This window comes from Medicago sativa, chromosome 1, assembly GCF_051527215.1.
Source record: "Medicago sativa cultivar Bolivia chromosome 1, Bolivia_mono, whole genome shotgun sequence".
NCBI lineage: Eukaryota > Viridiplantae > Streptophyta > Magnoliopsida > Fabales > Fabaceae > Medicago > Medicago sativa.
Genome location: NC_140749.1, coordinates 54,879,339 through 54,905,378, shown reverse-complemented (window position 1 = coordinate 54,905,378; position 26,040 = coordinate 54,879,339). Strand labels below are relative to the sequence as shown.

Sequence of the window (26,040 nt, the reverse complement as noted above, 5' to 3'; positions counted from 1 at the left end):
GAAAAATCATTTGAAGTCAGATTTAAATTTGGTCCAGTTTTTCACACACTTTGAAAGAAGACATTATGTGACAATGATTTTTGAAGGATAGCTTGATTATTTTTTATTTTTTTAAAAGAGCTTGATGTGCATTTGTGTTTGGCTTTTGTTATGACAGTTAATTTAATAAAAGTTACAAATGCTATTGTTTTGTAGTAGTGTTGCCTTTTGATTTATAAGTTGTTTTCACAAGTTCTTTTAAACAATCTCACAAGTGAAGTGTTTGTGCCGGTAGATAAGCTTAAATAGGTAAATCCAAACAAGCCCTATATAGTTGATACATAGGAATGTTATCATGCTTTCCACTTCGGTAAGTAACGACAAGTACCTTAGGACAATTGATTCGTTGCGGCTGGGATACGTATTCATTGCTGTACAGATTCAGTAATGAGAATAATCAACTGTGAATTGCATTCATTCACTCTATCATTTGGTGCTTTCTTTGTCTTTCCTGAGATACTTTTAACACGAATAAAGCTTAAAAACAACAGCAAATTCCTTAAAATCCTGAAGTACAACTTTGTGAGGCCATTTCACCTTCAAATTAAGGGTGAAGCCATGAAGAGAAGAGAGAGACAAAGCACAGCCAGCAGAAAGAAACTAACTGCATATCCAATCCTTAATGAATAGGGTTCAGACAATATGACAAAACAGAACACTCAACATATTCTGAAATTGCTTCTTACTTAAAATTTTACAACACCTGTAGGATCAAAATTAAAACCTACGATAGATGTTTTACTTTTATACAATGGTACACATTATTTTTATCATTCAACACGTTTAGTTTCTGAAATGAGTAAAAAAAAATTACAGGACATTCATCTGAGCCTCCGTAAAAAATTGCAATTGATATAGCAGTAATATTTTAATGCACTAGACCCAGCACCAGAACAGATACTATCTTTAACAAATGGATCATCACTCTTGTGGCGCCTCAAATCTTGTTGGGGTGTCAATTCCCATCATACAGCAAAGGCCCGATATCAAAATTATTAACAAAACTATTCCCTGGATTATTACAAAAGCAACCTCATCAGGACATCACAAATGTTGCAACAATCCAACACTATATCAGCAAAGTGATTAAAAAAAATGAGTCGGAGTAACATTGGATATTAATGGAAGGTGTTGCTCATTGTAGATTATATAATTATTTTAAGAGTTATCTTTAATTAGCAATTTGAATTATAGATCTATAATCAGATCTGAATTACAATCCATTGATATAAATTCCAAGTGGAGGACCACTCTCAGAAGCAAAGACACCTTTGTGTGTCTCGTATCTAACAAGTGCCCAACAACCCGTATGACACGTGTAAGTCACCTCATTTAGGTTTCCAATGAAAAATAATCATCTTTTTCTTGCTCGAATATAGCTACGACACGAACAGAACACCGTTCTGGTGGGAAGCGACAACTCTTTTGTGTAGTATCGTGAACATTTTTCATGATTTTGATGCAGTAAATTGTAATTTGTTTATCTTTATACCTTTTTTTCGCTATTTCTGTATTATTTTTAGTAAAATTTCACTTCCAGCTTTGATTATGTGAATCATCAAATTTTACCTCTTTCTAATGTTTTATAAATGATTTGCTTATATTACTTTGTCTAAATAGTTCAAATGCAGGGTTCTCCAAAGTCCAAACAAGACGTCTACCATTTGAGGATCAGTTGATGCAAGCACATCAATATTCAGTCCTCAACAATAGTCTATCTATAGACATGTATACAAGGTCTTTTTAAATTAAGTGTGCAAAGGCTGTGAATATTTTAGTGTCGCTAATAAATGTTCACGTATCAGATTGAAGGGCAACAGTTCTACCAGGAAAGATGCCACGCAATAGTGGCTAGAAGTTTTATCACAAACCAAAATAACCAATTGCATAGTTTGTATGGAAGCGAATAAAGAAAAGGACAATATCTTTCATGCTTGTAGTATCATTGAAATTCGAGGAATTGAGTCAGAACTCAGAAACAAACAGAAACCTATACAAGCATGCATATGAAGTGTACTTGTGGTACTAGATAATTTAATCACAGAGAAGGAAAGGGAAAAACAGAAGAAAAAATGGAACATGATAAAAGAGTGGTATAATGGTAACTGTATTATGTTTTATGAAGTAGGGACTCCAACACAGACACCTGACACGACACTGACACAGACACGTCGACACCGCTACTGTAAAAAATATAGGACACCGAGACCGCTACATATATGTTAATTTATTTAAAGACGACCTAAAATGAAAATTAAAATACATATAAACATCTAACTTGAGCAACTTATTCCATTAGAAAAAGTTTTACAATAAGATATCATAGTATTTGACCTTTATTTATTCATCTACTATCAAAAAAGCTAAACAACTCTTGTGTCTATGGTGTGGGGAAGCAAGAGAGAGAAAAAAAATTGTTTTAGATATTTGTGAGTTCTCCGACACGGCTCGTATGAGTGTTATATAGGTGTCGGACACCGATCGTAGGAGTGTCAGAGTAAAGAAAAAAACAATTATTTAGGACACCGGTACGACACGTGTCGTACGGGTGTCATAGGAGTGTCGGACACCGACACATGTCAGACACCGCGACACGCCTAGTCCTAGAGGTGTCCGTGCTTCATAGTGTTTTATTCATAAGAAGGTTTTTCTCTTGCCAGAATAGCACATTCGTAGAAGGTGCAAGATAAATCAACAAGAACTCACAAGCCATCAATTAACTGCATTTGTAAAAATGGGCAAAGAAGCTTACCACTAAAAGTCCCTCCAAAAGTGATGATTTAAGCTGGCAGACTCCATCACAGGCTGTAGAATTGGTTGATCCATTCCCTGTTGTACTTTCTGCTAGAAACCTTTGCAGATCCCTATAAGAAGGATACTGGATTGACCTCGAGATATCTGATACATAAAGTACTGCATATTTTTCCCCAGATTCCTCTACAGTGCTGATAAGCTCAGATAAAACTTCACCTAAAAATATACAACATGCATGAGAACTCAGCAATGGTAAGAATATGTCAGATAAAGCCCATAACTCTGAAGTAGATGTACCTTCAGATTGTGTTCTGTCAACATTTTGTGAAGCTTGAGGACCATTGCAGAACACAACCAAATCTGTTTTCCCTTTGTGGCTCTCTTCCTTCCTCTTGGTCAAATAGGCCTGTAAAGTTACAATAGATAATAAAGAGCATCATGCAACCATTACAAAGAAGGACCTAAAATTCCATAATCAGTCATGTCACATGAATTTGTTGATTACTTGAACTGAGTGTAAAGCTGCAGTTTCTTCACGATTTCCAGTGCCCATAGAGCAAGATCCAAGGAAAGCAACGTTGCCAATTCCTAAATCATCTCCACAGGCTTCAGCAAATCCAGAAACCAATGAGTCTTCCAAGTTCACATCCTCTGATGCAGAAACATAAGGAAATGCCATGGAAGTGTTGGATCTGACAAAAGAGTCCTGTTCATGACAACAGAGTGTCACAGTCAAAAATTAAGCAAATTATTCCATTAGCTGTCCTGAATCAGGTTTACACAGAAAACTTAATAGACTAGACTGCATGTCACAATTCTCACCTTGAGCAAGTGAGAAAGAGCTGAGTCTGCATGCTTGTTCGAGCTTAAATCTGAAGACTGTAACTGCAACGGTAAAATGTAACATAGCTTATTGAAACAATGCCGATGCACTCATTGACAGGAATCTCTAAGATCAAGACAACAAATGTAAAATAGGAAAGTTGCAACACAAACTATCTATACAAACACTTTAAATGATATTACCTCTCCACCAACAAATAGAAGTGCCAGATCGAGAGGATCCTGAAATTTCTTCCCTTTGCACTGTCCAAATAAAAAATTGAAAAAGGAAATTAAAAATACTGCAGCAACAGCAATGATAGAAGAGACCAAAACTGAACAAATGCTATCATCATTAATAGAAAACAAAAAAACAATCCCTTCTCCGTAAAAGTTTAAGAGAGAGGTAGGGAGGGATAGAACCCCAATAGGAAACTAATCTTGTAGATAGGTATAATACCAGAAAATTTGACCATCCTGCTTCAGATAAAACAGACTTTGCTAGGTCTTTCGGAGAAATGACCTGATAATTAACGGACTCCTTCAATCCATTGTCTGAGATCCTGCAAAGGTCCAGTAAGATATAAACAATTTTATGATTCGTTGAACAACATAATGTAAACCTAAGACATGAATACTCAATGACTATGTATGTACAATACAACCCATGCTTATATGATATAGAATAGATACATCCTCTACTACTACAAGAAGCATCTAGCATATTAAGATTGTTGCCACTAAAGACAAGCAAAGAACAAGAACAAAATGAGGGTTTTGTATATTTTACAAATGGTTAAGTTTTCATTTTAACCCTATTTATATTTTCTTATCTGCTACAGCTGCTTTCCTTCTTTACTATATACACTTTAAAAAACCACAAAATCTGCAAACCTAAATGTAACCATCTCCCAAGTTCGATTTCTAGGTGAAACAATTATTGGTCAGGCTATACTTGCCTCACGATGGAACTCTGGATTACCAGGGCCTCTTCCCCTGGAAAGCAGAGGGATAACACATAAACAAAACAAAAAAGTAAATCATCAATCATAGAATGAAGCTTTGTTGATTAATCCGAAAAATCTATCCCCGGCATGACCATGCCTGTGATGAACCAAAACGTTGTGGCAATTCAAAAAGAAACCTAAAGCTACAAAAACACAAGGTATTACACTGTTATTACTATACTTCAACCCATAATTTTCTTCTGTTCCAATTTTGAACCTTTTTCAAATGAAATTTCATTAGATCATGCCACGCGTCTTTTACTATCAATTCCTAAACCCTTGGAAAGCTACAAAACTTTTCTATCTCCGCCCGTTTGGATTGACTTATTTTTTTATAAGTTTTTTACAGCTTATTTTGATAAGTTCTCCAAGATAGCTTAGAAAATAGCTTATAGCTACAAATAAGCTGTTTATCCAAACAGGTCCTAAATCAAGCATAACTAACTATCATCAAATTGCAAGTAGCAAATAGAAAATGATACTTACAAGTTATAATGAGATGACCAAAGGAATGCGGGAACAGTGGAGGGAATTGCAAAGACTACTCCATTGGGAATGAAAAGTGCAGCAACAATGAAAGCGAGTAATGGCATCACCATCGTTGGTTCTTCCTGAAACAATAATCAAATCAAGTTCAGATCGAATATGAATTGAATCAAAAGAGAAGAGAGAATGAAAACCTAATCTTGTAACTTACGTTCTGTATTGTGATTTGTTAAATTCGAATTTCAATCCAAACCACACGACACAACTCTGCCTCGGTCGAGATCTCACGATGTTGCCCAGATTTTGTTTCTCTCTTCTATTTTTCGTACGTGAATGATTTATTCATAAGATAATTATTATTAATTTTTTTTTTTTTTTGTAGGGGAAGATAGGATATATTATTATTATTTTATATTTTTTAGGGGAAAATCTTATTATTATTTTAAAGAGTTTAATGGATTTTTTTTTTTTTTGACAAGTAGAGAGTTTAATGGATGTAAAATAGTTTTAGATCATCGTCATCATCTTCTCACATAAATCGTCCATCATCATATTTTATCAAAAAATAAACATGAATCCTAAAACATAAAACTAATTTATGGAGCAACAAATGTTTGTGTAAGGACATGAGGTAATGATAAAATATGTCTTACATGTTATATTTACTTATGTTATGAGTATGTTTGTGCTACCAAAAAATTTGATCCATGAAATAGAAAATGTTTAATTACAGTTTTGGCCCCCTAAGAATTTAAATGTTGCGATTTTGACCCCTATTAAAAATAACTACTTTCGAGCCCCCTATGTTTAGCCTCTTTTGCAGTTTTGGCTCCGAAACCAATTTTGACCCAGTCAACGCACACATGGACGTCATTTGTGTAATTTTTATTTTTTATTTTTAAATTAATTTTCTTTTAAAATTTAAAAATAAATTAAAATATTTATTTTTTTAATTAAAAATTATTTTGCTTTTTAAAAAATAAAAATTATTAACGCATTTACACGTGGCATTTTTATTTATTTTTTAAATAAAAATTACACACGTGGCGTCCATGTGTGCGCCATGTATGCATTGACTGGGTCAAAATTGGACTGGGGGGACAAAACTGTAAAAGGGGTAAACATAGAGGGCTCGAAAGTAGTTTTTTATGGAAATCGCAACTTTTGGATACTTAGGGGGCCAAAACTGTAATTAAACCAATAGAAAACATTTGCTTTGCTCAACGGGCCATTAGGTGGATGTCTTCGGATAAATTATTCTTTCATAAAAGTCATGGAGGAATGAGTTTTAAGGACTTAGCATCTATCAATGTTAATATGCTTGGTAGCCTAGTGGAGCGAATATTTAAAGCTCGATATTTCCCACATACCGACTTCTTTGGATCCAAAGTTGGCACAAATCTGAGCTATGTCTGGCGTAACATTTTTAGCGCAAAGAATGTGGTTCAACAAGGGGCTCTCTGGTGTATATGTACATGCGTAAAGATTCCTTTGATGGAGCATATGTGGTTATTAAGTGGGGAGTGCATCACGATATCTCAGACTGGGAATGTGCAATTTTGTTCTATTTGTGTTTAAGAGTTGATTGATCATACAATAAAGATTTGAAAATAGCAGTTAATTCATTATCTTTTTGATCCACCTACTACACTTTCAATTCTCAGCACTCCTCTTTTTCCTCTAGTCACAACATATGTGTAAGATTGAAAAAGAGAGAAGAATGACAAGTATTCTATTTGTAGCGCTTATCGAATTTGCATCGAAAATATCTGGGACACCTCTCACTTAAAACGTCCTAGCCATTTGAAATCGATATGGAACATCAAAGCTCCCCCAAAAGTTAAGAATCTTGTTTGGAGGGTGTGTTGCGGGTGTTTCTCTACACATGCACGACTGGTTAGTAGTGGAGTTACTTGTCCTACTAATGATGTGATCATTAGCTCATTAAGCATGTGGAAAGAAACATATAAAAATTCTTAAAAAAATGTCTTTTTTCAATTTTTTTAGTCCATGGTTCCTTTGAAATGGTATGTTACATATATGAGTTCAAGTGGGAAATAAGTCATGGTGAGGTTTGTTATTCAAGATATTTGACATTCATCTTGGATGGAGTCCACGTAAGACTTTTATTGGAGATGATCAAAGAAATATTTGTACGACCAAATGAAATCAAATCCAAAGGAAATGAAGACCACCACGCACTACTCATGAAGGAAACTACAGTTACTATTCATTGGGTTTACGTCATTTACTTGGAACCTTTTCTTCTCATTTTGGAAATTAAATTACAAACAATTGATATTTGAGAAGCTGAAGCATCTCACGTTCTGAACGCATATGAAGTTAATTAGTGTTTTCTTTTCGAAAAATAATTGTACGGCCATGTATTTATTTAAATTAGGATTTAATTTATATAAGTTTTATTTGAATTAATTAGGGACCATTGAGTTCATTAGAGCAAGAACTCTATAAATTGTAAGTTTCAATTTGAAATAAAAAGATACGTAGAATTTTGATAAAAAAGAAAATACATTTTCGGTGTTGTTAGAGCTTTGTATCTTTTTTTGGTTTTGGATTGAACCAAATTTATCGAATCTTATCAATGCTTTTCTTACTATGGTGGCGATTCTTCATAACTTAACAGTCCTTTTAGATTGAAAGTGAGTGTGACACGTTCTTTTACCATTCCTTTCCCCTAAAACCATCTTTTTATTTTACTTTTATTCATACACGATTTGAGTCCTTTATAAGTAACTAGGACTATGAAGAATAGGTGCATGCATTATTTACACGCTTCCAAGCTACTCCAATGTGGCGCGACACCAATTTATAAAAACATTATAGAGCACACGCTTTGAGATGGTAAATCTATAATATAAACTCCAATAATATCCACAAGCCTATGATGGAAAGAAGAGCAAGTTTGTAAAATGCTTGAAAATCTTTTCGTAAACACAATATAATATTCCCCACCTGCTTGTTTAGATAATTTTTGGACATCTATAAAATCATTATGCTTTGTGAAATAGAATTTCAACCAAATCATGTATGCAAACAAAATTTGAACCAGTTGGTAAAATCATTATGCTTTGTGAAATAGAATTTCAACCAAATCATGTATGCAAACAAAATTTGAACCAGTTGGGTTTGAACATGAAAATTTACCACAAATCTAATCAAACAGATTGCAATAAAAAACTTATTTCTTTGCCTTGTGTCTATGGCTAACACTATAACAATCAACACTCTTCTACAGCTTATTACCATGCAAAATGCATTTTTTTTCCTTAAACTCCTTTCTTTGAAAACTCTAAGTTGTAATCATATATCACTACTTAGGCTCATGAAATGATTTAATTTTGATGTTTCTTACGCTCTAAGGTATTAAAAATTCATTTAATTGGTCATGTGTACATCATTAATTTCAAACTATTTTTTTTTCCTGGTTCAAAAACAGAAATTCCAACCACCAAATTATTAGAGTCCACTGAAATTAAATTAGAGAACATAATTTTCAATTTCATTCAAATACATATACGGGCTAAAATCAAACTTTAAAGAAGTTCTTTGAGTCATAGCGGGTAGTTGTGATCTTAATCAACATGCATAAACTCACCAGATTAATTTACCATTTACCTTTTAAAACAATTCCAAGCAGTGAATGCAGCACCAGTTACATATGCATAAATAACCGCGAATCACACAAACAAAGTTGTCAATATTTCCAATAAACATATCACAAATAGTTAACCAAAAAAACATAAATATTTTACGAGATATTGAATCAGCTGGTGTGGCATACTGTCTCATGTTACAAATTTGGCCATGCACGCAATAGTTCATAATACAGCATAATTATAAGTATAAATATATAGAAAACGGTGAAGGAGAAAATATAACTAACTCCTTGTTTGTACCATCTTCTTAAGCTTCCTCATTGTCACTAGGGAGTGAAAGCAAAGACTCTGTATACATAGCCAATCGGAATTCATTTCGTGAATCTATGCAATAGTAGATATGCTCTAGAAACTCTCCTTTGTCATCATATCTCACCCATCCAGTACGGTAATCTGTTCCAACAATATCACCACTTTTTGTGCAACATACAAGGGCAACGTTATGAATGGTATCATAAGTAGTAAGAACAAGAGTTTTAGTCCAAGATGACTGCACTTTGTATTCTTTCATCACCCATATATCAACTTTACCCTTGTCCCCCGAAACCCATAGACTGAGAAATCCTCTAAATACCCATAAATTAGATTCTTTGAAACTATATTCAAAATCATCATCATTTGGGAGAGGAATTTCTAGAAGTATCCTTTCCATTAAATGAAAGGCAACAATAACATACCCACGTCTATCGTGACGAATAGCCAACCAGTGAATAGCCCCATTGAAGACTGACTCTACCATAGAGTCAGGAAAAGGAGAAATCTCACTAAAAGAAGGAAAAGGACTCACAATTTCGTTCCACGCATTAGCTCTCAATGAGAAAATCGACAAGTGAGATAGCTCTCGAATATGATAATTGGATACTAAAACTACCAAGTAATCATCTGTTGACTCGTCATACCCAAAACCATAGAAATTTGAAGGTAAATGAAAATTTGAACGTAAATAATTAAGAGGAGGCGAAGGTATTTGTCTATGAACTCCGGTGGATGGATTCCATATGTATATGTTTGAAAAAATCTTCAACAACAGAAACCCTCTACATGAACCCATAACTTCACGATTAAAATAAGATTTAGGAAGCGAAAAATTAGGGTTGAGTAAAGTAGGAGCAGAATAATCGGTAAACAATAAATCTAAAGCTATAGATAGAAACTCAGGAGTTGTTGTCATGAACAGAATTTGACCAGTGTGCGAGGCAGCACTAATTTGAAAGTGTGAATTTGCAAAAAGAGGATTTGAAATAAGAGAAAACCATGACTTGGAAATGCATTTGAATCGTATAAGAGACTTCACCGGTAACCTCACTAGAATTTCGGTGATCAATTCATGAGGAAGATAAATTGGATCCACCTTTACGTGTCTTCCTCTTTTACCCGGTGATGTCTTCCTCATTCAAGCGTCTTCTGCTACCAGTGATGTTTTGATGATTAGGGTTTGGATTAATTTACTTGGTAGGGTTTATTTATAAACAGAGACAATTAATAGAAAATTGGGTTGTTTATTAGAACATTGCTCTTTAGACCCTCAAATTGCTTACATATCGTTTAAAATGCTTCTGTTTTATTATTATTATTATTATTATTATTATTATTATTATTATTATTATTATTATTATTATTATTATTATTATTATTAAAAGTCAATGGGTTTTAAGGACTTATCATCTTTCAATGTTGTTATGCTTGGTAGCCTATTGGAACGGCTGTTTAAAGCTCGATATTTTACACATATTGACTCATTTGGATCCAAAATTGGCACAAATATGAGCTACGTCTGGCATAGCATTTTTAGCACAAAGAATGTGGTTCAACAAGGGGCTCGGTGGTGTATAGGTACAAGCAAAAGGGTTCCTTTGATGGAGCATCCATGGATACTAAATGGAGAGTGCATCACGGCATCTCAAATGGGGAATGCGCAATTTCGTTCTATTTGTGTTCAAAAGCTGATTGATCATACAATGAAGACTTGGAAAGAGCAGCTAGTTCATTACCTTTTTGATCCACCTACTACACTTTCAATTCTCAACACATCTTTTTCCTCTAGTCACAACATATGTGTTAGTTTCGAAAGGAGAGAGGAATGGCAAGTATTATGTTTGTAGCGCTTATCGAATTTGCAATGAAAATATCTGGAACACCTCTCACTTAAGACGTATGGACCATTGGAAATCGATATGGAACGTCAAAGCTCCCCTTAAGGTAAAGAATCTTGTTTGGAGGGTGTGTTGTGGGTGTTTCTCTACACGTGTACCAATGGTTAGTAGAGGAGTCACTTATCATACTTTGTGTGTTGTTCGTAACTAGTGTGTTAACCTGTGCAATGCACGGGTGATAGACTATATTTTCTCAATCTTAAATTGTTTTATTTTTTCAATTATCAATGAAAATTATTTATCCCGTGAATTTTTAAATATGGCCGTATTTTTTTGTTAAAAATAATGTTAGTATTTTTTTTTTGCCGCAATGATGACAAATATGTGTCACATGTTTTTTATGTTTATCAGTGGTAAATATATGTCCTGTGTTTTTACGTATAAATGAAAAATATATTTATGGGTTTCAGTTCATCGTCGATGAAGCGCCGCAACGGCTGTCCTTTCAGAGTCTTGTTGTGTGTTTGTTTTTGTTTTGTTTCGTGGAAATGAAGATGGTTGGTGACTTTGTTTCGGCTCTGTGATTTTGTCTGAAAATCATGAATCTTGTTTTCTGGATTGAAGGTATGGGTTCTTTAGTTCTGGCGTTGTTCTGTTGGATGTATATTTTGATTCAACATGACTGGTTTTATCCTGATGTTGGTCGAAATGGCTAGGTGCGTAGATGCTCCGTGTTGACGGTAGTAGTCGTTCATCATACCTACAATATTGTATCTGTCGTGGTTGCTTCTTGCATCGTTGGTGGACAGTGGTCGATTTATGTCGTTGTTCATCCCTTGATCTAGACTGCGATTGAAGTTTCAAGACCACTGCGACTTTATGGATTCGGTTCGTAATTGATTGTTTTGACTCAAAAGGGTGTTTATGGTCTTCTGATACTTTGAAGATAGTTGTTGGAACTTGGGTCGTTTCTGTGTTGGCAGACAAACGTTGGATTGTCGGTCCCCTACGTGGGTTCGCTAGATTGTACGTGGTAATGGTTGTTTAGGTCTGTTCTCTTTTATTATCATTTTTGTATTGAATTGTTGGGTTTTGCTTTTGTGGTTTACTGGGTCAGGTCGTTGGCCCCCAACCCAAGTCTTGTATTTTCTTCTCTTGATAAAAACTTGTCCCGTATATTTTTCTATTTATCTGGTTTTTGGTAAACACAATGACAAACATATAGTTTTATTGAAAAATAATAGTCTCTTGTTTATTTCAAAGATATTTATTATAATAGAAAAATGCTTTCCCTCGATGTTTTTTTTTATATTTAACAGTAATGATATTTATCTCGTATTTTTTAGTTTTTTATTTTGACAAAAAAAATTCATATGCAAGAAGCAATGTAGTCATTTGAGATTGTAATTTTTCAATCAATGCAAAATATATCTTATAAATAAAAAAAAAATCTATTTTTGCAGATTTGAAATTTTATAATTCTAGTTTTTTAATTTTGAAATTATGTCATTTTATATAATTATTTATTTAGATTATTTTTCAAAATTTTGTTGTTGAAGATTTTTATTTGATTGTTGGTTATAATTTGTTACTTTAATATGTCATAAATGGTGTCATTAAAAAAAAGTTTGTCTTAAATGGTGTAATTGGACTATGACTTTTATGCTTTAACCTTACATTGCCACATGTAACTTTTCTTTTAAATTTGATTTGGATGTGCCATGTGTATTGTTCATTTTAAACATCCTCAAATGTATGTATAGAGGATAGAGGTCGAGGATGTATAGAGGATGAGGTTTCGTGCCATTACGTTCGCTCGATTGTAGCGCCCCTACGTGTGTTCGCAGGATTGTACGTGGAAATGGTTGTTTAGGACTGTTCTCTTTTATTACCATTTTTGTACTGAATTGTGGGTTTTGCTTTAATGGTTTATTAGGTCAGGTCGTTGGCCCCAACCCAAGTCTTGTATTTCTTTCTCTTGATAAAAACTTGTCATGTATATTTTTCTATTTATCAATGACAAACATATAGTTTTATCGAAAAATATTAGTCTCTTGTTTATTTCAAAGATATTTATTATATTTGAAAAATGCTTTCCCTCGACCTTTTTTTTTTATATTTAACAGCAATGATATTTATCTCGTATTTTTTAGTATTTTATTTTGACAAAAAAATTTCATATGCAAGAAACAATGTAGTCATTTGAGATTGTAATTTTTCAATCAATGCAAAATATATCTTATAAATAAAAAAAATCTATTTTTGCAGATTTAAAATATTATAATTCTAGTTTTTTAATTTTGAAATTATGTCATTTTATATAATTATTTATTTAGATTATTTTTCAAAATTTTGTTGTTGAAGATTTTTATTTGATTGTTGGTTATAATTTGTTACTTTAATGTCATAAATGGTGTCATTAAAAAAAAGTTTGTCTTAAATGGTGTAATTGGACTATGACTTTTATGCTTTAACCTTACATTGTCACATGTAACTTTTCTTTTAAATTTGATTTGGATGTGCCATGTGTATTGTTCATTTTAAACATCCTCAAATGTATGTATAGAGGATTAGGATTATGAAGATTACGTGCATGCATTATTTACACGCTCCAAACTAGTATGGTGTGGCTCGACACCAATTTACGGAACATTATAGAGCACACTTTGAGTTTGTATGCTGAGCCAACCGACACAATGCCCTTTTTTCATAACGATCTTGTGGAGTCTATGGAAGCGTAAGAATTTAAAGATGTGACAACAAGTGCCTAAGTAGTTGAATGTTTTGTGCATATGTTAAAAGATTGGAAGCTCGCGCAGGAGGTGAGAACAAGTGCCAAGACAACTGAAGCACAACCTCAACTACAACCAAGCCATGCTCACACTCAAACATTTTTTTTACAACAAAATTACAATGAACATTAACTTCAATAATAAAAAGGGTAGTATTAACTTGTGCCTTTAGAGCACAAGTTAAGATTCTAAAAGTGTAATTAAATCATAAATTTTGTATTGAAAAGATAAGATTTTAAATTTATAGAATATTGAATACACAATTTCTAACAAAATATTTCTATCTTTGGTTTCTTAACTTGTGCCTTGAGGGCACAAGTTATCATTTCCCTAATAAAAATAAGTAAGAGAATTTCCGAAACAATACAATAAAACCTCAAATATATTAAAAATTAACGAAGTCTTATAAGGATGTCAAACTATAAAATAGCTAAAAATTACATCTAAGAGTATTATAATTGAATTTATTTTCAATTAGATAGTAAATCTAATATAAACTCCAATAATAGCCACAAGCTTATGATGGAAAGAAGAGCAAGTTTGCTTGCTACCCCTTACTCTTTCAACTTTCAACGTTTCTTTATGTTTGTCCTCAGAAGAACTTGTTTGAGATGATTTGTCTACATGTTCATTGAAACTCTTCCATTCATCCAATCTTTCATCTACTTCTTTCTGATAGTATATGCTACATTGTAGATTAAGGAATACTCTCTATAACTTTGTGCGTATTGAGGCCTTAATGCGTATCCCTGTACATATAGACATGTGATTATTGCTCTGATTGAGAAAAGAATGACCACAATATTGCTCATTTCTGAAATTAAATATAAATAAAGTAATAAACACAACCAAATATAAACAAACAACATGTTAACCGTATAAATCAACTCTACCAGGCTCTATCTTAAACTAAATTTTCACCAAATCGAAACCTGAAACCTTTCATATGAGTAATATTTTAGCTCATTGTGGTTCATAGTTCTTCTGAAACCTGTTAAGTTTGAAAATATGAAACCTTATCTAGATTTTATAAACCTCATTTTGCCCATCACTTTGCCAAGTCATAGTTCAGTTTCTATAAAGCATGTGTGCATGACTATAGTTTACACTTCTATCATAGTTTTTAAGACTGTTTCCTCTAGAAGAATTTCACATCCCTGCATAAAATACAATATTTGCATGTATTTAAAGCTTTGATATTATTCTATAACTTAGTCAATCAAATAATTTTCCTCTCTATGTTGTTTTCTTTGAAGCATTTTCCTCTATAAAATATGTACATATATTTCCCTTGTGTCTTTTTCATACTTACCCAGGAACTAAAGAACGAGCTATAAATATAAAAAAAAAAAAGGTATGCTAGTGCAATATTTGCTTATTTTGCCAATGACAGATATTAAGAAGAAGAAAAAATTTAGGTTTGAACATGGAGGAAAGAGAAACTACTTCTGAATCCGACTATGGCAAAAAAAAATATTGGTCATTAGGAGGTCAAATAAATTTCCACTTCAAAAAGAAGATATACCACAAATCTAATCAAACATGTCTATGGCTAACCGTGTAACAATTAACACCCTTTTCTACAGCTTATTACCATGCAAACAGCATTTTTTTTCTTAGTCCTTTCTTTGAAAACTCTAAGTTGTAATTGTAGCACTATTTAGGGTCATGACATGATTTAGTTTTGATGTTTTTTATGTTCTAAGATATTAAAAATTCATTTAATTCATCATTTGAAGATCATTAATTTGAAACTAATTTTGTTTCCTGGTTTAAAACAGAAATCACAATCACCAAGTTTAATCCACTGCAATTAGAGAACATAACCTTCTATTTCATTTAAATAAATTTGTGATTATGATCAAATTTTTAAAGTTCTTTGAGTCAAGGTCGGATAGTTGTGAACTTAATCAACATGTACAAATTGACCAGACTAATTTACATAAAACAATTACAAACAAGCAGTGAACACAACATGCATTAAAACAGAATCCAGTTACATATGCATAAATAACGGCGAATAACACAAAGTTGTCAATATTTCTGATAAACATATTGCAAATAGCTAACCAATAAACATAAACATTTCATGACATATTAAATCAGCTTGTGTGGCATATTGTGTCATGCTACAAATTCAGCAACCCAATAGTTCATACTACAACATAATTATAAATATCCAGAAAACAATGAAGGAGAAAATTTGACTACCTCGCTCCTCTTGTTTGTGCCACCTTCTTAAGCTTGCTCACTGTCACTAGGGAGTGAAAGCAAAGACTCTGTATACATAGCCAATCTGACTGTATATTGTGTAGATTCACTATAATAGGTATGCTCTAGAAACTCTCCTTTGTCATTATATCTCACCAATCCAGTACGTCTATCTGTTCCAACAATATCGCCACTTTTTGTACAACATACAAGGGAAATGTGAGAAATGGTAACCAAATCAAGAACAAGAGTTTTAGTCCAAGATGACTGCACTTTGTATTCTTTCATCACCCATATATCAACTTTATCCAAGTCCCCCAAAACCCATAGACTGAGAAATCCTCTAAATACCCATAAAGTACAATCTTTCGAAACATCAATATCATCTGGGAAAGGAATATCTACAAGTTTTCTTTCCATTAAATCAAAGGCAACAATATGATAGTCATGTGGCTGATATCCATCATCATGACTTAAAGCCAACCAGTGAAAAGCCCCATTGAAGATCGACTCTACCACAGAATAATAAGTGAAGGGAGAAATGTTTCTAAAAGGAGAAGAAAAATGTGTGGGACCCACAATTTTGTTCCACGCATTATCTCTCAAAGAGAAGAAAACCCCAATGTAGAATAGCACATAATCTGAGTTGTCAACAAAATCGGATACTAAAACTACCAGGTAGTCATCTCTTGACTCGTCATACCCAAGACGAGAAAGTTAGGAGGCGAAGGTATTTGTCTATGAACTCCGGTGCATGGATTCCATAGGTAAATGTTTGAAAAAGGGTTTAAGATCAATATAAACCCTCTACATGAACCGTTAATTTGAAGTTCAAATTCAAATTCAGGAAGAGGAAAATTAGGGTCCAGTAGAACAGGAGCAGAATCGGCAGTGAACAGTGAATCTACAGCTATAGATCGAAACTCGGGAGTTGCTGTCAGGAAGAGAATTCTACGAGTGTGTGTTGCAGCAGTAATCTGAAACTGTGAATTTGCAAAACTAGGATTTGAAATAAGAGAAAACCATGACTTGGAAACGGATTTCAAACGAATAAGAGACTTCACCGGTAACCTTAGAAGGATTTCAGTTACCAATTCTTCAGGCACACACGGCAGTGCCGTCGTCTCCTCCTCCTCCTCCATGTGTCTTTCTCTTTTAGCGATCAATTCATACGGTGGTGGATCCGCCTCCATTCACGCGTCTTCTGTCACTACTACCAGTGATGTTTTGTTTTGATTAGGGTTCAGATTGATTTAGTGGTAGAGTTTTTTTTTTTTTTTTTTTAAATTGTATTTTTGGTCCCTGTAGTAGCGCTTTGGTACTTTTTTTTTATTTTAGTCCAACACAACACTTGTGATTACATTGAATTATGTAATTCGATTAATGTGACCCTTGCATGTAGCAACATATTTTTTATCCCGTATTTTTTATGTATCAATTATTAATATTTGTCTGGTGTTTATATATATTAGCAAAAAAGTATGTGTCCCATGCTATTTTTATATTTATCATTGGTGAATGTTTGTCTCATGGTTTTTATGCATCAATGATATTTTTGTGTGCATCAGAGATAAATATGTGTTCCGTGTTTTTTAATATTTATTAGTGAAAATATTTGTCTTGTGTTTTTTGTATATTTCAATTACAGATATTTGTCTTGTGCTTTTATATTTTTTAATATTTTATATGTGTCCCATGTTTTTTTAATATTTATTAGTGAAAAATATGTGTCGCGTGTTTTTTCTATATATCAATTTCAGATATTTGTCTTGTGCATTTTTTATACTTTTCACTGATAAATATTTGTTTTATATTTTATATATGTATAACTGACAAATAGTTGTCTTGTATTTTCTTAATATACATCGGCAACAAATATTTGTCTTATGTATTAGTGAAATTCATTGTTTATAATTGATTAGTAGGCTGAGTTACTCTCTTAGAGTTATTTGTGAATTCAAATATATTTTCATATGTAGGCTCGTCATTTTTTTAAGCAAGTTGCATATACTCCTAAGAAAAAGAGTAAGTTTCATATACAATATCAATTGATTTACATCAAATTTGGTTTTTAATTTTTTTCTAATTACTGATTTTTTGGTTCATGTCAAAGGAATATCAGAATTTGGAAAAAAGTTAAGTATGTAAATTGAATGCAATTAAATGCAATTAATTTCTTGTTATTAGACCTCTTTTTTATTTAATTTTTAGTATTATGTATTGTAATTACCATGAGTTGACACATGTAAGTTTTCATTAGAATTTCATTTTGATATGTCATGTGTACTTTATTCTCAAATGTATGTATAGGAGATAGGAGATAGGAGATATTTTATGTGCAATAATGGAATGGAAGAAACTTCGTTGCTCATTGCAATAGGAGTGGATGTTGGTTGTTTGCAAGGACGGTGTAACTGAACCACTATAATCTCAAGTGTTCTTTTCTCTTTATCTCAACTCTTTCGATAATATTAATGGGCATTAATTTTACTGTGTTGTATGAATAAGAAATTTGAATTTCTTTGAAGTATTTTCCGATCCTTCAAAACCTCAAGAATCTTGTTCAAAGATTTATCTTTTTCAAAAGTGTTATTTATATGTCCTTCAAATATAGCATTGATTTGCTCTTCAATTCTTTCAATATTATGAACTTGTAAATGAAAATAAGAGGAATAGAATGACGGTGGTGTAGTTTCCTAAACTTGTCTACTATTAAAAATTGACCTGCTTGAAAACTTATCGTTGAAGCAAAATGCACCTTTGGGGAAATATATTTGTTTTTTTACATAGTGTAGGAGCAGGAAACTTTTCTTTTGTGTAAATTTTCAACCATTACCCTCACCCTTTTTTCCCTCCTTTTCATCGTAAAACATTTTCACTCAATAAAACCGTAAAATATAATTTAAAATTGTGACAATAAGTTCAAGAAACAAATGCCCAAGTGGTTGAATGTGTTGTGCATATGTTAGAAGATCGGAAGCTCGAGCAGGGGGTAAGAACAAGTGCCAGAACAACCGAAGCACAAAACCTCAACTACGACCAAGCCAAGCTCACACTCAAACTTTTTTTTTTTTTTACAACACAAGTATAATGAAACATCAACTTCAATGAAAATAAGTAAAAGAATTTATGAAACAATAAAATAAAACCTCAACTATATTAAAAATTAACGTCAAGTCTTACAAGGATGTCAAGCTATAAAATAGCTAAAAATTACAACGTAAGAGTATTATAATTGAATTTATTTTCAATGAGATATTAAATCTAATATAAACTCCAATAATAGCCACAAGCCTATGATGGAAAGAAGAGCAAGTTTGCTTGCTACCCCTACTCTTTCAACTTTCAACGTTTCTTTATGTTTGTCCTCAGAAGAACTTGTTTGAGATGATTTGTCTACTTGTTCATTGAAACTCTTCCATTCATCCAATCTTTCATCTACTTCTTCCTGAAATGATATACTACCTTGTAGATTAAGGTAATACTCTCTATAACTTTGTGCGTATTGAGGCCTTCATGCAAATCCATAAGAATCCCTGTACACATAGACATGTGATTATTGCTCTTATGGAGAAAAGAATGACCACACCACAATATTGCTCATTTCTAAAACTAAATATAAACACAACCAAATATAAACATTCAACACGTAAACTGTATAAATCAACTCCTAGCTACATGTTATCCCAAATTCCTCTATGGCCTATATACCACATTTCCTTTGATCGATATGAGTAAATCCCATCATCTCCTAGCAGCACTACAATTCCAAAGTGGGGATCAGTTCAGAATACCTGGTTTTTCTGTAATGCCCCACATGTAAAATTTCAATATCGGTTATTTTATCCTTGGATTTTTAAGAGAAGGGTTAATTATTTAATGGAGAATATTTAACACACAGTGTCAGTTAAACACACATGTTCAGTTATCAGTGTCAGTTTTAGTGTGGCTTAACACATGTTAATTATTTAATGAAGATATTTTTCTAGACATTTTCTCTAGAACATTTCTTTCTTCTCTTCCCTACCCCACGTGTCCCTCATTTTTTTTCACTCATTTATTTTTTCTCCCTCCTTTTCTCCTAAGATCAGAATATACTCCCTCTTTCTCCTTTCTATCTCTCGGCTATCCATTTCAAAGCCACCATTCATCAATCTTTGCCAAAATGATATATGCAATCTTACTACCTCATTTCTTATGTGAATTAATGTGTGGATCAAGCTTCAATATGTTATCTTTCTCTCCTAGCCCCAACCGAACCTACAGTCCTACACCTTCTTTCCCCAATTTTCTTTTTTATCCCAATTCATGCATTGAAGTGGTGGAAAGTGTACCTCTTGTTTCAATTTCTCTGCTTTGGGTTAAGATGAAGCTTAGAAATGAATACTTGAATTAGTGAGGGTTGGAGCTGCAAGAACAAGAAGAATTGAAGGAGAAATCCAAGGGATCAGAGCTCTTATTCATCAATGGTGGTTCATCCCCACATGATATGGTGAGTTCTCTAATAAGCTTGAATTTGATTAGTTAGAGTTGAATTTGTTGTTTGGTGGTAATGGGTTTGGGACATGTTTGAGAAAAGTAGGTTTCAAATATAAACTCCCATGTTATGTGCAAGCATGACTATTTTTTATAATGATTGGTACATTTGAAACATAATAAATATAAGATAGCTATAACGATTATGTCTTGATTAGACACCCTTACTTGTGTATTATAAAATATCTTTTATGTTGATAAGTATGTTGATGTTAGTATAAATGTTGGATGGAAATTAATAACGCAATTGATGCATATATACTTATAGAAATGTTTGAAAGAAAATTTGAAATGCAACCTATGAGTAATATGCTCACAGTGAATTATAGAAAATCATAGAAAAATGGAAATGAGGAGAAAAATTTAAATGAGTAACATGCTCATAGAAAAATAAAGAAAGAAAGAAAGAAAGAAAAAATAAGAATATTAAGAAAAACTCCGTTCACCACAACGAAGAGATAATGTGGTATATTCCGTTCACCACAACGAAGAGATAATGTGGTATATTTCCGTTCACCACAACGAAGAGATAATGTGGTATATTTCCGTTCACCACAACGAAGAGATAATGTGGTATATTCCGTTCACCACAACGAAGAGACAATGTGGTATATTTCCGTTCACCATACCGAAGAGATAGTGTGGTATATTTCCGTTCACCACAACGAAGAGAGAATGTGGTATATTTCCGTTCACCACAACGAAGAGATAATGTGGTATATTTCCGTTCACCACAACGAAGAGATAATGTGGTATATTCCGTTCACCACAACGAAGAGATAATGTGGTATATCCCGTTCGTCACAACGAAGAGATAATGTGGTTTATGTACAAATAATGAAAAGAGATAAATGATTAGATAATTTATATTAAGTGGTGCAAATGAGAAAATAATTTATATACTTTATTGATAGTAAATTCACATCATGAGATGCGATGATAAAGTATACGAGAATGTGTAAAATTTCAGTAGCTTTGTACTTTAGAGAAGTGTATCAATATGAAAATTATGTTTGGAATGAATTAGCTACAAATTAATATTTGATGAGCATTTTTCTAATAATTGGAAATGTGGAAAATTTAGTTATGGAACTCCGGCTTAGTTAGCCGAAATTAGCTGTTATCAGAAAAGGATCAGAGACATACTCAGATAAGTATGTCAAAGTATAAGCTATACCAGAATACGATATATTGGAGATATGTTTATGATTATTATGATTATGGTGATTATGTATATGATTAAAGTTATGAGTATGACTATATTTATTATATGATTAAAATAGTATTTCAAACAGCAATTTTAGTTATCCCTTGATCGCTCAGTTATGCATAATGAAATGGTATAAACCCAAAATGGGTTAAGTTTAGAAATATATGGCGATCCTAGGTTCCCCGAGGTTGCCTACATCCTAGGATAGATGGAACTCACTGAGACATCTTGTCTCACCCAAATCCCTTTTATTTATTTCAGATGTACAAGTTATTATACGATAGGATGGCTCGTGATGAAGAAGCAGACATAGCTGGACCATATATAGTACACGTCAGTAGTACTATTTCTGAGGTAACAGGTGAGAAATTCTATGATTTGTTCAGAGAGTATTTATTTATTGTAATTTTAATGTACCCGACGCCAAGTTTAACACACATGCTAGATATCCTAGGTGATTTCTAGTAGGGGTGTTTCAATTTGGTATCCATATATAGTACACGTCAGTGGTACTATTTCTGAGGTAACAGGTGAGAAATTCTATGATTTGTTCAGAGAGTATTTATTTATTGTAATTTTAATGTACCCGACGCCAAGTTTAACACACATGCTAGATATCCTAGGTGATTTCTAGTAGGGGTGTTTCATTTTCTTTCAATTATCGTTGTGTAAATGTTAGTAATTGTTAATACGGCACTCAAAGGGGGGATCAAACTCTCGATCTTCTTATCACTCCACTCCTTAACTCTTCCACCTCAGCCACCAAGTCATCCCTTATACCTCCTTATTGTGTAGGTTTTTATTTTTTTTTAATAGTAAATAACAATTGATAACTTTTAAAACCAGATTTTAAAATAATTTAAAACCAAAGAATAAGATTTTGAATCATTCAAAATCGGTTCAACAGGAAGAAAAAAAAAAGGTTGGGAATTTGCTTCATATGAGTAACATTTTAGCTCATTGTGGTTCATAGTTCTTCTGAAACCTGTTAAGTTTGAAAATATGAAACCTTATCTAGATTTTATAAACCTCATTTTGCCCATCACTTTGCCAAGTCATAGTTCAGTTTCTATAAAGCATGTACGCATAACTATAATTTACACTTCTATCATCGTTTTTTAAAGTTTTAATATTATTGTATAACTTTTACACTTCTATCATCGTTTTTTAAAGTTTTAATATTATTGTATAACTTAATCAATCAAATAATTTTCCTCTCTATGTTGTTTTCTTTGAAGCATTTTCCACTATAAAATATGTACATATATTTCCCTCGTGTCTTTTTCATACTTACCCAGGAACTAAAGAACGAGCTATAAATATAAAAAAAAAAAAAAGGTATGCTAACAGATATTAAGAAGAAGAAAAAATTTAGGTTTGACCATGAAGGAAAGAGAAACTACTTCTGAATCCGACTATGGCAAAAAAAAAAAAAAATATTGGTCATTAGGAGGTAAAATAAATTTCCACTTCAAAAAGATGATATACCACAAATCTAATCAAACATGTCTACGGCTAACCTTGTAACAATTAACACCCTTTTCTACAGCCTATTACCATGCAAACTGCATTTTTTTTTCTTAAAGCCCTTTCTTTGAAAACTCTAAGTTGTAATTGTAGCACTATTTAGGGTCATGACATGATTTAGTTCCACAATTTCGTTCCACACATTAGCTCTCAAAGAGAAAATCCCAATGTGAGACAGCACATCATCTGAGTTTTGAATAAAATGATAGAATACTAAAACCACCAAGTAATCATCTGTTGACTCGTCATACCCAAAGCCATAAAAAGGTATACTTGAATGATTAGGCCAAGGCGGAGGCGAAGGTATTTGTCTATGAACTCCGGTGGATGGATTCCATAAGCACATGATTGGAAAAGATTCCACCAATATAAACCCTCTACATGAACTCTAACTTTAAGATGAAACTCAGATTTAGGAAGCGAAAAATTAGGGTTCAGTAGAACAGGAGCAGAATCAGCGGTGAATAATGAATCTAAAGCTATAGATCGAAATTGAGGAGCTTCTGTTACAAACAGTTCTGTTACGAACAGAATTCGACGAGTGTGTGTTGCAGCAGTGATCTGAAACTGTGAATTTGCAAAACTAGGATTTGAGATAAGAGAAAACCAAGACTTACAAACACATTTGAAACGAATAAGAGACTTCACCGGTAACCTTAGAAGGATTTGAGTTACCAATTCTTCAGGCAGACACGGCAGTGCTATTTTCTCCAACTCCTCCTCCTCCATGATGTTTTAGAGATCACTGCCAGATTGCACACCCTGCCTCGCTCGAGATCCGAATAAGTGAATGGTTTATTCATAAGATAGGATATTATTAATATTTTTTTTAGGAGAGAATATTATTATTATTATTATTTCAAAAAAATATTATTGCTATTATTAGGGAAATGTTAACGAGTGCTCCGGGCATTATTTAAACACTTTAAATGGTAAGTTTTTAATGAAAAGTTGTGTATTAAATGCATTGGAAATTGTAATAGTTGACTTTTTAAAAGAATAATTACAAAAATTGGGATGCTTAAAGAATGCCCCGCGCGGGGGCGGATCAGAGCGGGTTTAAGCATCCCCGTCTTCGTCCCCGCTTTCATGCACCCGCCCTTATCCCCAACCATATCGAGGGTAAAAATTGAAACTCAACCCCGCCCCCAATGGGGACGGGTCTCTCGGCCCCGCCCCGCCCCCACCCGCGAAAACTCTATTTTTTATAAAAATATTTAAAAAATATTTTGATCATACAATGAAGACTTGGAAAGAGCAGCTAGTTCATTACCTTTTTGATCCACCTACTACACTTTCAATTCTCAACACATCTTTTTCCTCTAGTCACAACATATGTGTTAGTTCGAAAGGAGAGAGGAATGGCAAGTATTATGTTTGTAGCGCTTATCGAATTTGCAGCGAAAATATCTGGAACACCTCTCACTTAATACGTTTGAACCATTGGAGATAAATATGGAACGTCAAAGCTCCCTTGAAGGTAAAGAATCTTGTTTGGAGGGTGTTGTGGGTGTTTCTCTACACGTGTACCAATGGTTAGTAGAGGAGTCACTTATCATACTCTGTGTGTTGTTCGTAATTAGGATTATGAAGATTACGTGCCTGCATTATTTACACGCTCCAAACTAGTATGGTGTGGCGCGACACCAATTTATGGAACATTATAGAGCACACTTTGAGTTTGTATGCTGAGCCAACTGACACAATGCCCCTTTTTTCATAACAATCTTGTGGAGTCTATGGAAGCGTAAGAATTTAAAGATGTGACAACAAGTGCCTAAGTAGTTGAATGTTTTGTGCATATGTTAAAAGATTGGAAGCTCGCGCAGGAGGTGAGAACAAGTGCCAAGACAACTGAAGCACAACCTCAACTACAACCAAGCCATGCTCACACTCAAACATTTTTTTTACAACAAAATTACAATGAACATTAACTTCAATAATAAAAAGGGTAGTATTAACTTGTGCCTTTAGAGCACAAGTTAAGATTCTAAAAGTGTAATTAAATCATAAATTTTGTATTGAAAAGATAAGATTTTAAATTTATAGAATATTGAATACACAATTTCTAACAAAATATTTCTATCTTTGGTTTCTTAACTTGTGTCTTGAGGGCACAAGTTATCATTTCCCTAATAAAAATAAGTAAGAGAATTTCTGAAACAATACAATAAAACCTCAAATATATTAAAAATTAACGAAGTCTTATAAGGATGTCAAACTATAAAATAGCTAAAAATTACATCTAAGAGTATTATAATTGAATTTATTTTCAATTAGATAGTAAATCTAATATAAACTCCAATAATAGCCACAAGCTTATGATGGAAAGAAGAGCAAGTTTGCTTGCTACCCCTTACTCTTTCAACTTTCAACGTTTCTTTATGTTTGTCCTCAGAAGAACTTGTTTGAGATGATTTGTCTACATGTTCATTGAAACTCTTCCATTCATCCAATCTTTCATCTACTTCTTTCTGATAGTATATGCTACATTGTAGATTAAGGAATACTCTCTATAACTTTGTGCGTATTGAGGCCTTAATGCGTATCCCTGTACATATAGACATGTGATTATTGCTCTGATTGAGAAAAGAATGACCACAATATTGCTCATTTCTGAAATTAAATATAAATAAAGTAATAAACACAACCAAATATAAACAAACAACATGTTAACCGTATAAATCAACTCTACCAGGCTCTATCTTAAACTAAATTTTCACCAAATCGAAACCTGAAACCTGTTAAGTTTCATATGAGTAATATTTTAGCTCATTGTGGTTCATAGTTCTTCTGAAACCTGTTAAGTTTGAAAATATGAAACCTTATCTAGATTTTATAAACCTCATTTTGCCCATCACTTTGCCAAGTCATAGTTCAGTTTCT

General features: G+C 33.0%; 2 protein-coding genes and 2 pseudogenes across 4 annotated transcripts; all 4 read right to left on the bottom strand.

Moving 5' to 3' along the window:
* Positions 1 to 682: 682 nt before the first annotated feature.
* Positions 683 to 5,420, bottom strand: LOC146955485 (uncharacterized). 2 transcript variants are annotated; one of them, XM_085721742.1, is made up of 9 exons: positions 5,303 to 5,420; positions 5,109 to 5,233; positions 4,076 to 4,178; positions 3,820 to 3,879; positions 3,616 to 3,678; positions 3,299 to 3,499; positions 3,091 to 3,199; positions 2,792 to 3,009; positions 683 to 1,050 (listed from the first exon to the last, which is right to left on the bottom strand). In XM_085721742.1, the coding sequence occupies exons 2-9, from the start codon at positions 5,219 to 5,221 to the stop codon at positions 961 to 963; spliced, it is 957 nt and encodes a 318-aa protein (XP_085577868.1). In that variant the 5' UTR covers positions 5,222 to 5,233; positions 5,303 to 5,420; the 3' UTR covers positions 683 to 960. The 2 variants fall into 2 exon arrangements, with proteins under 2 accessions (XP_085577868.1, XP_085577863.1); XM_085721737.1 differs by having other exon boundaries at positions 5,320 to 5,420.
* Positions 5,421 to 8,806: 3,386 nt separating this feature from the next.
* On the bottom strand, positions 8,807 to 10,225 carry LOC146955484 (F-box/kelch-repeat protein At3g06240-like). The gene has a single exon (XM_085721734.1). It carries the CDS (start codon positions 10,176 to 10,178, stop codon positions 9,033 to 9,035), a length of 1,146 nt encoding a protein of 381 aa, XP_085577860.1. The 5' UTR covers positions 10,179 to 10,225; the 3' UTR covers positions 8,807 to 9,032.
* A 3,754-nt stretch (positions 10,226 to 13,979) lies between these two features.
* Positions 13,980 to 17,133, bottom strand: LOC146955483 (F-box protein CPR1-like; annotated as a pseudogene). Its single transcript, XR_015016644.1, has 2 exons — positions 15,882 to 17,133; positions 13,980 to 14,419 (listed from the first exon to the last, which is right to left on the bottom strand). The product of XR_015016644.1 is annotated as an F-box protein CPR1-like (transcript).
* A 6,097-nt stretch (positions 17,134 to 23,230) lies between these two features.
* Positions 23,231 to 23,924, bottom strand: LOC146955482 (F-box/kelch-repeat protein At3g23880-like; annotated as a pseudogene).
* Between the last annotated feature and the right edge of the window lie 2,116 nt (positions 23,925 to 26,040).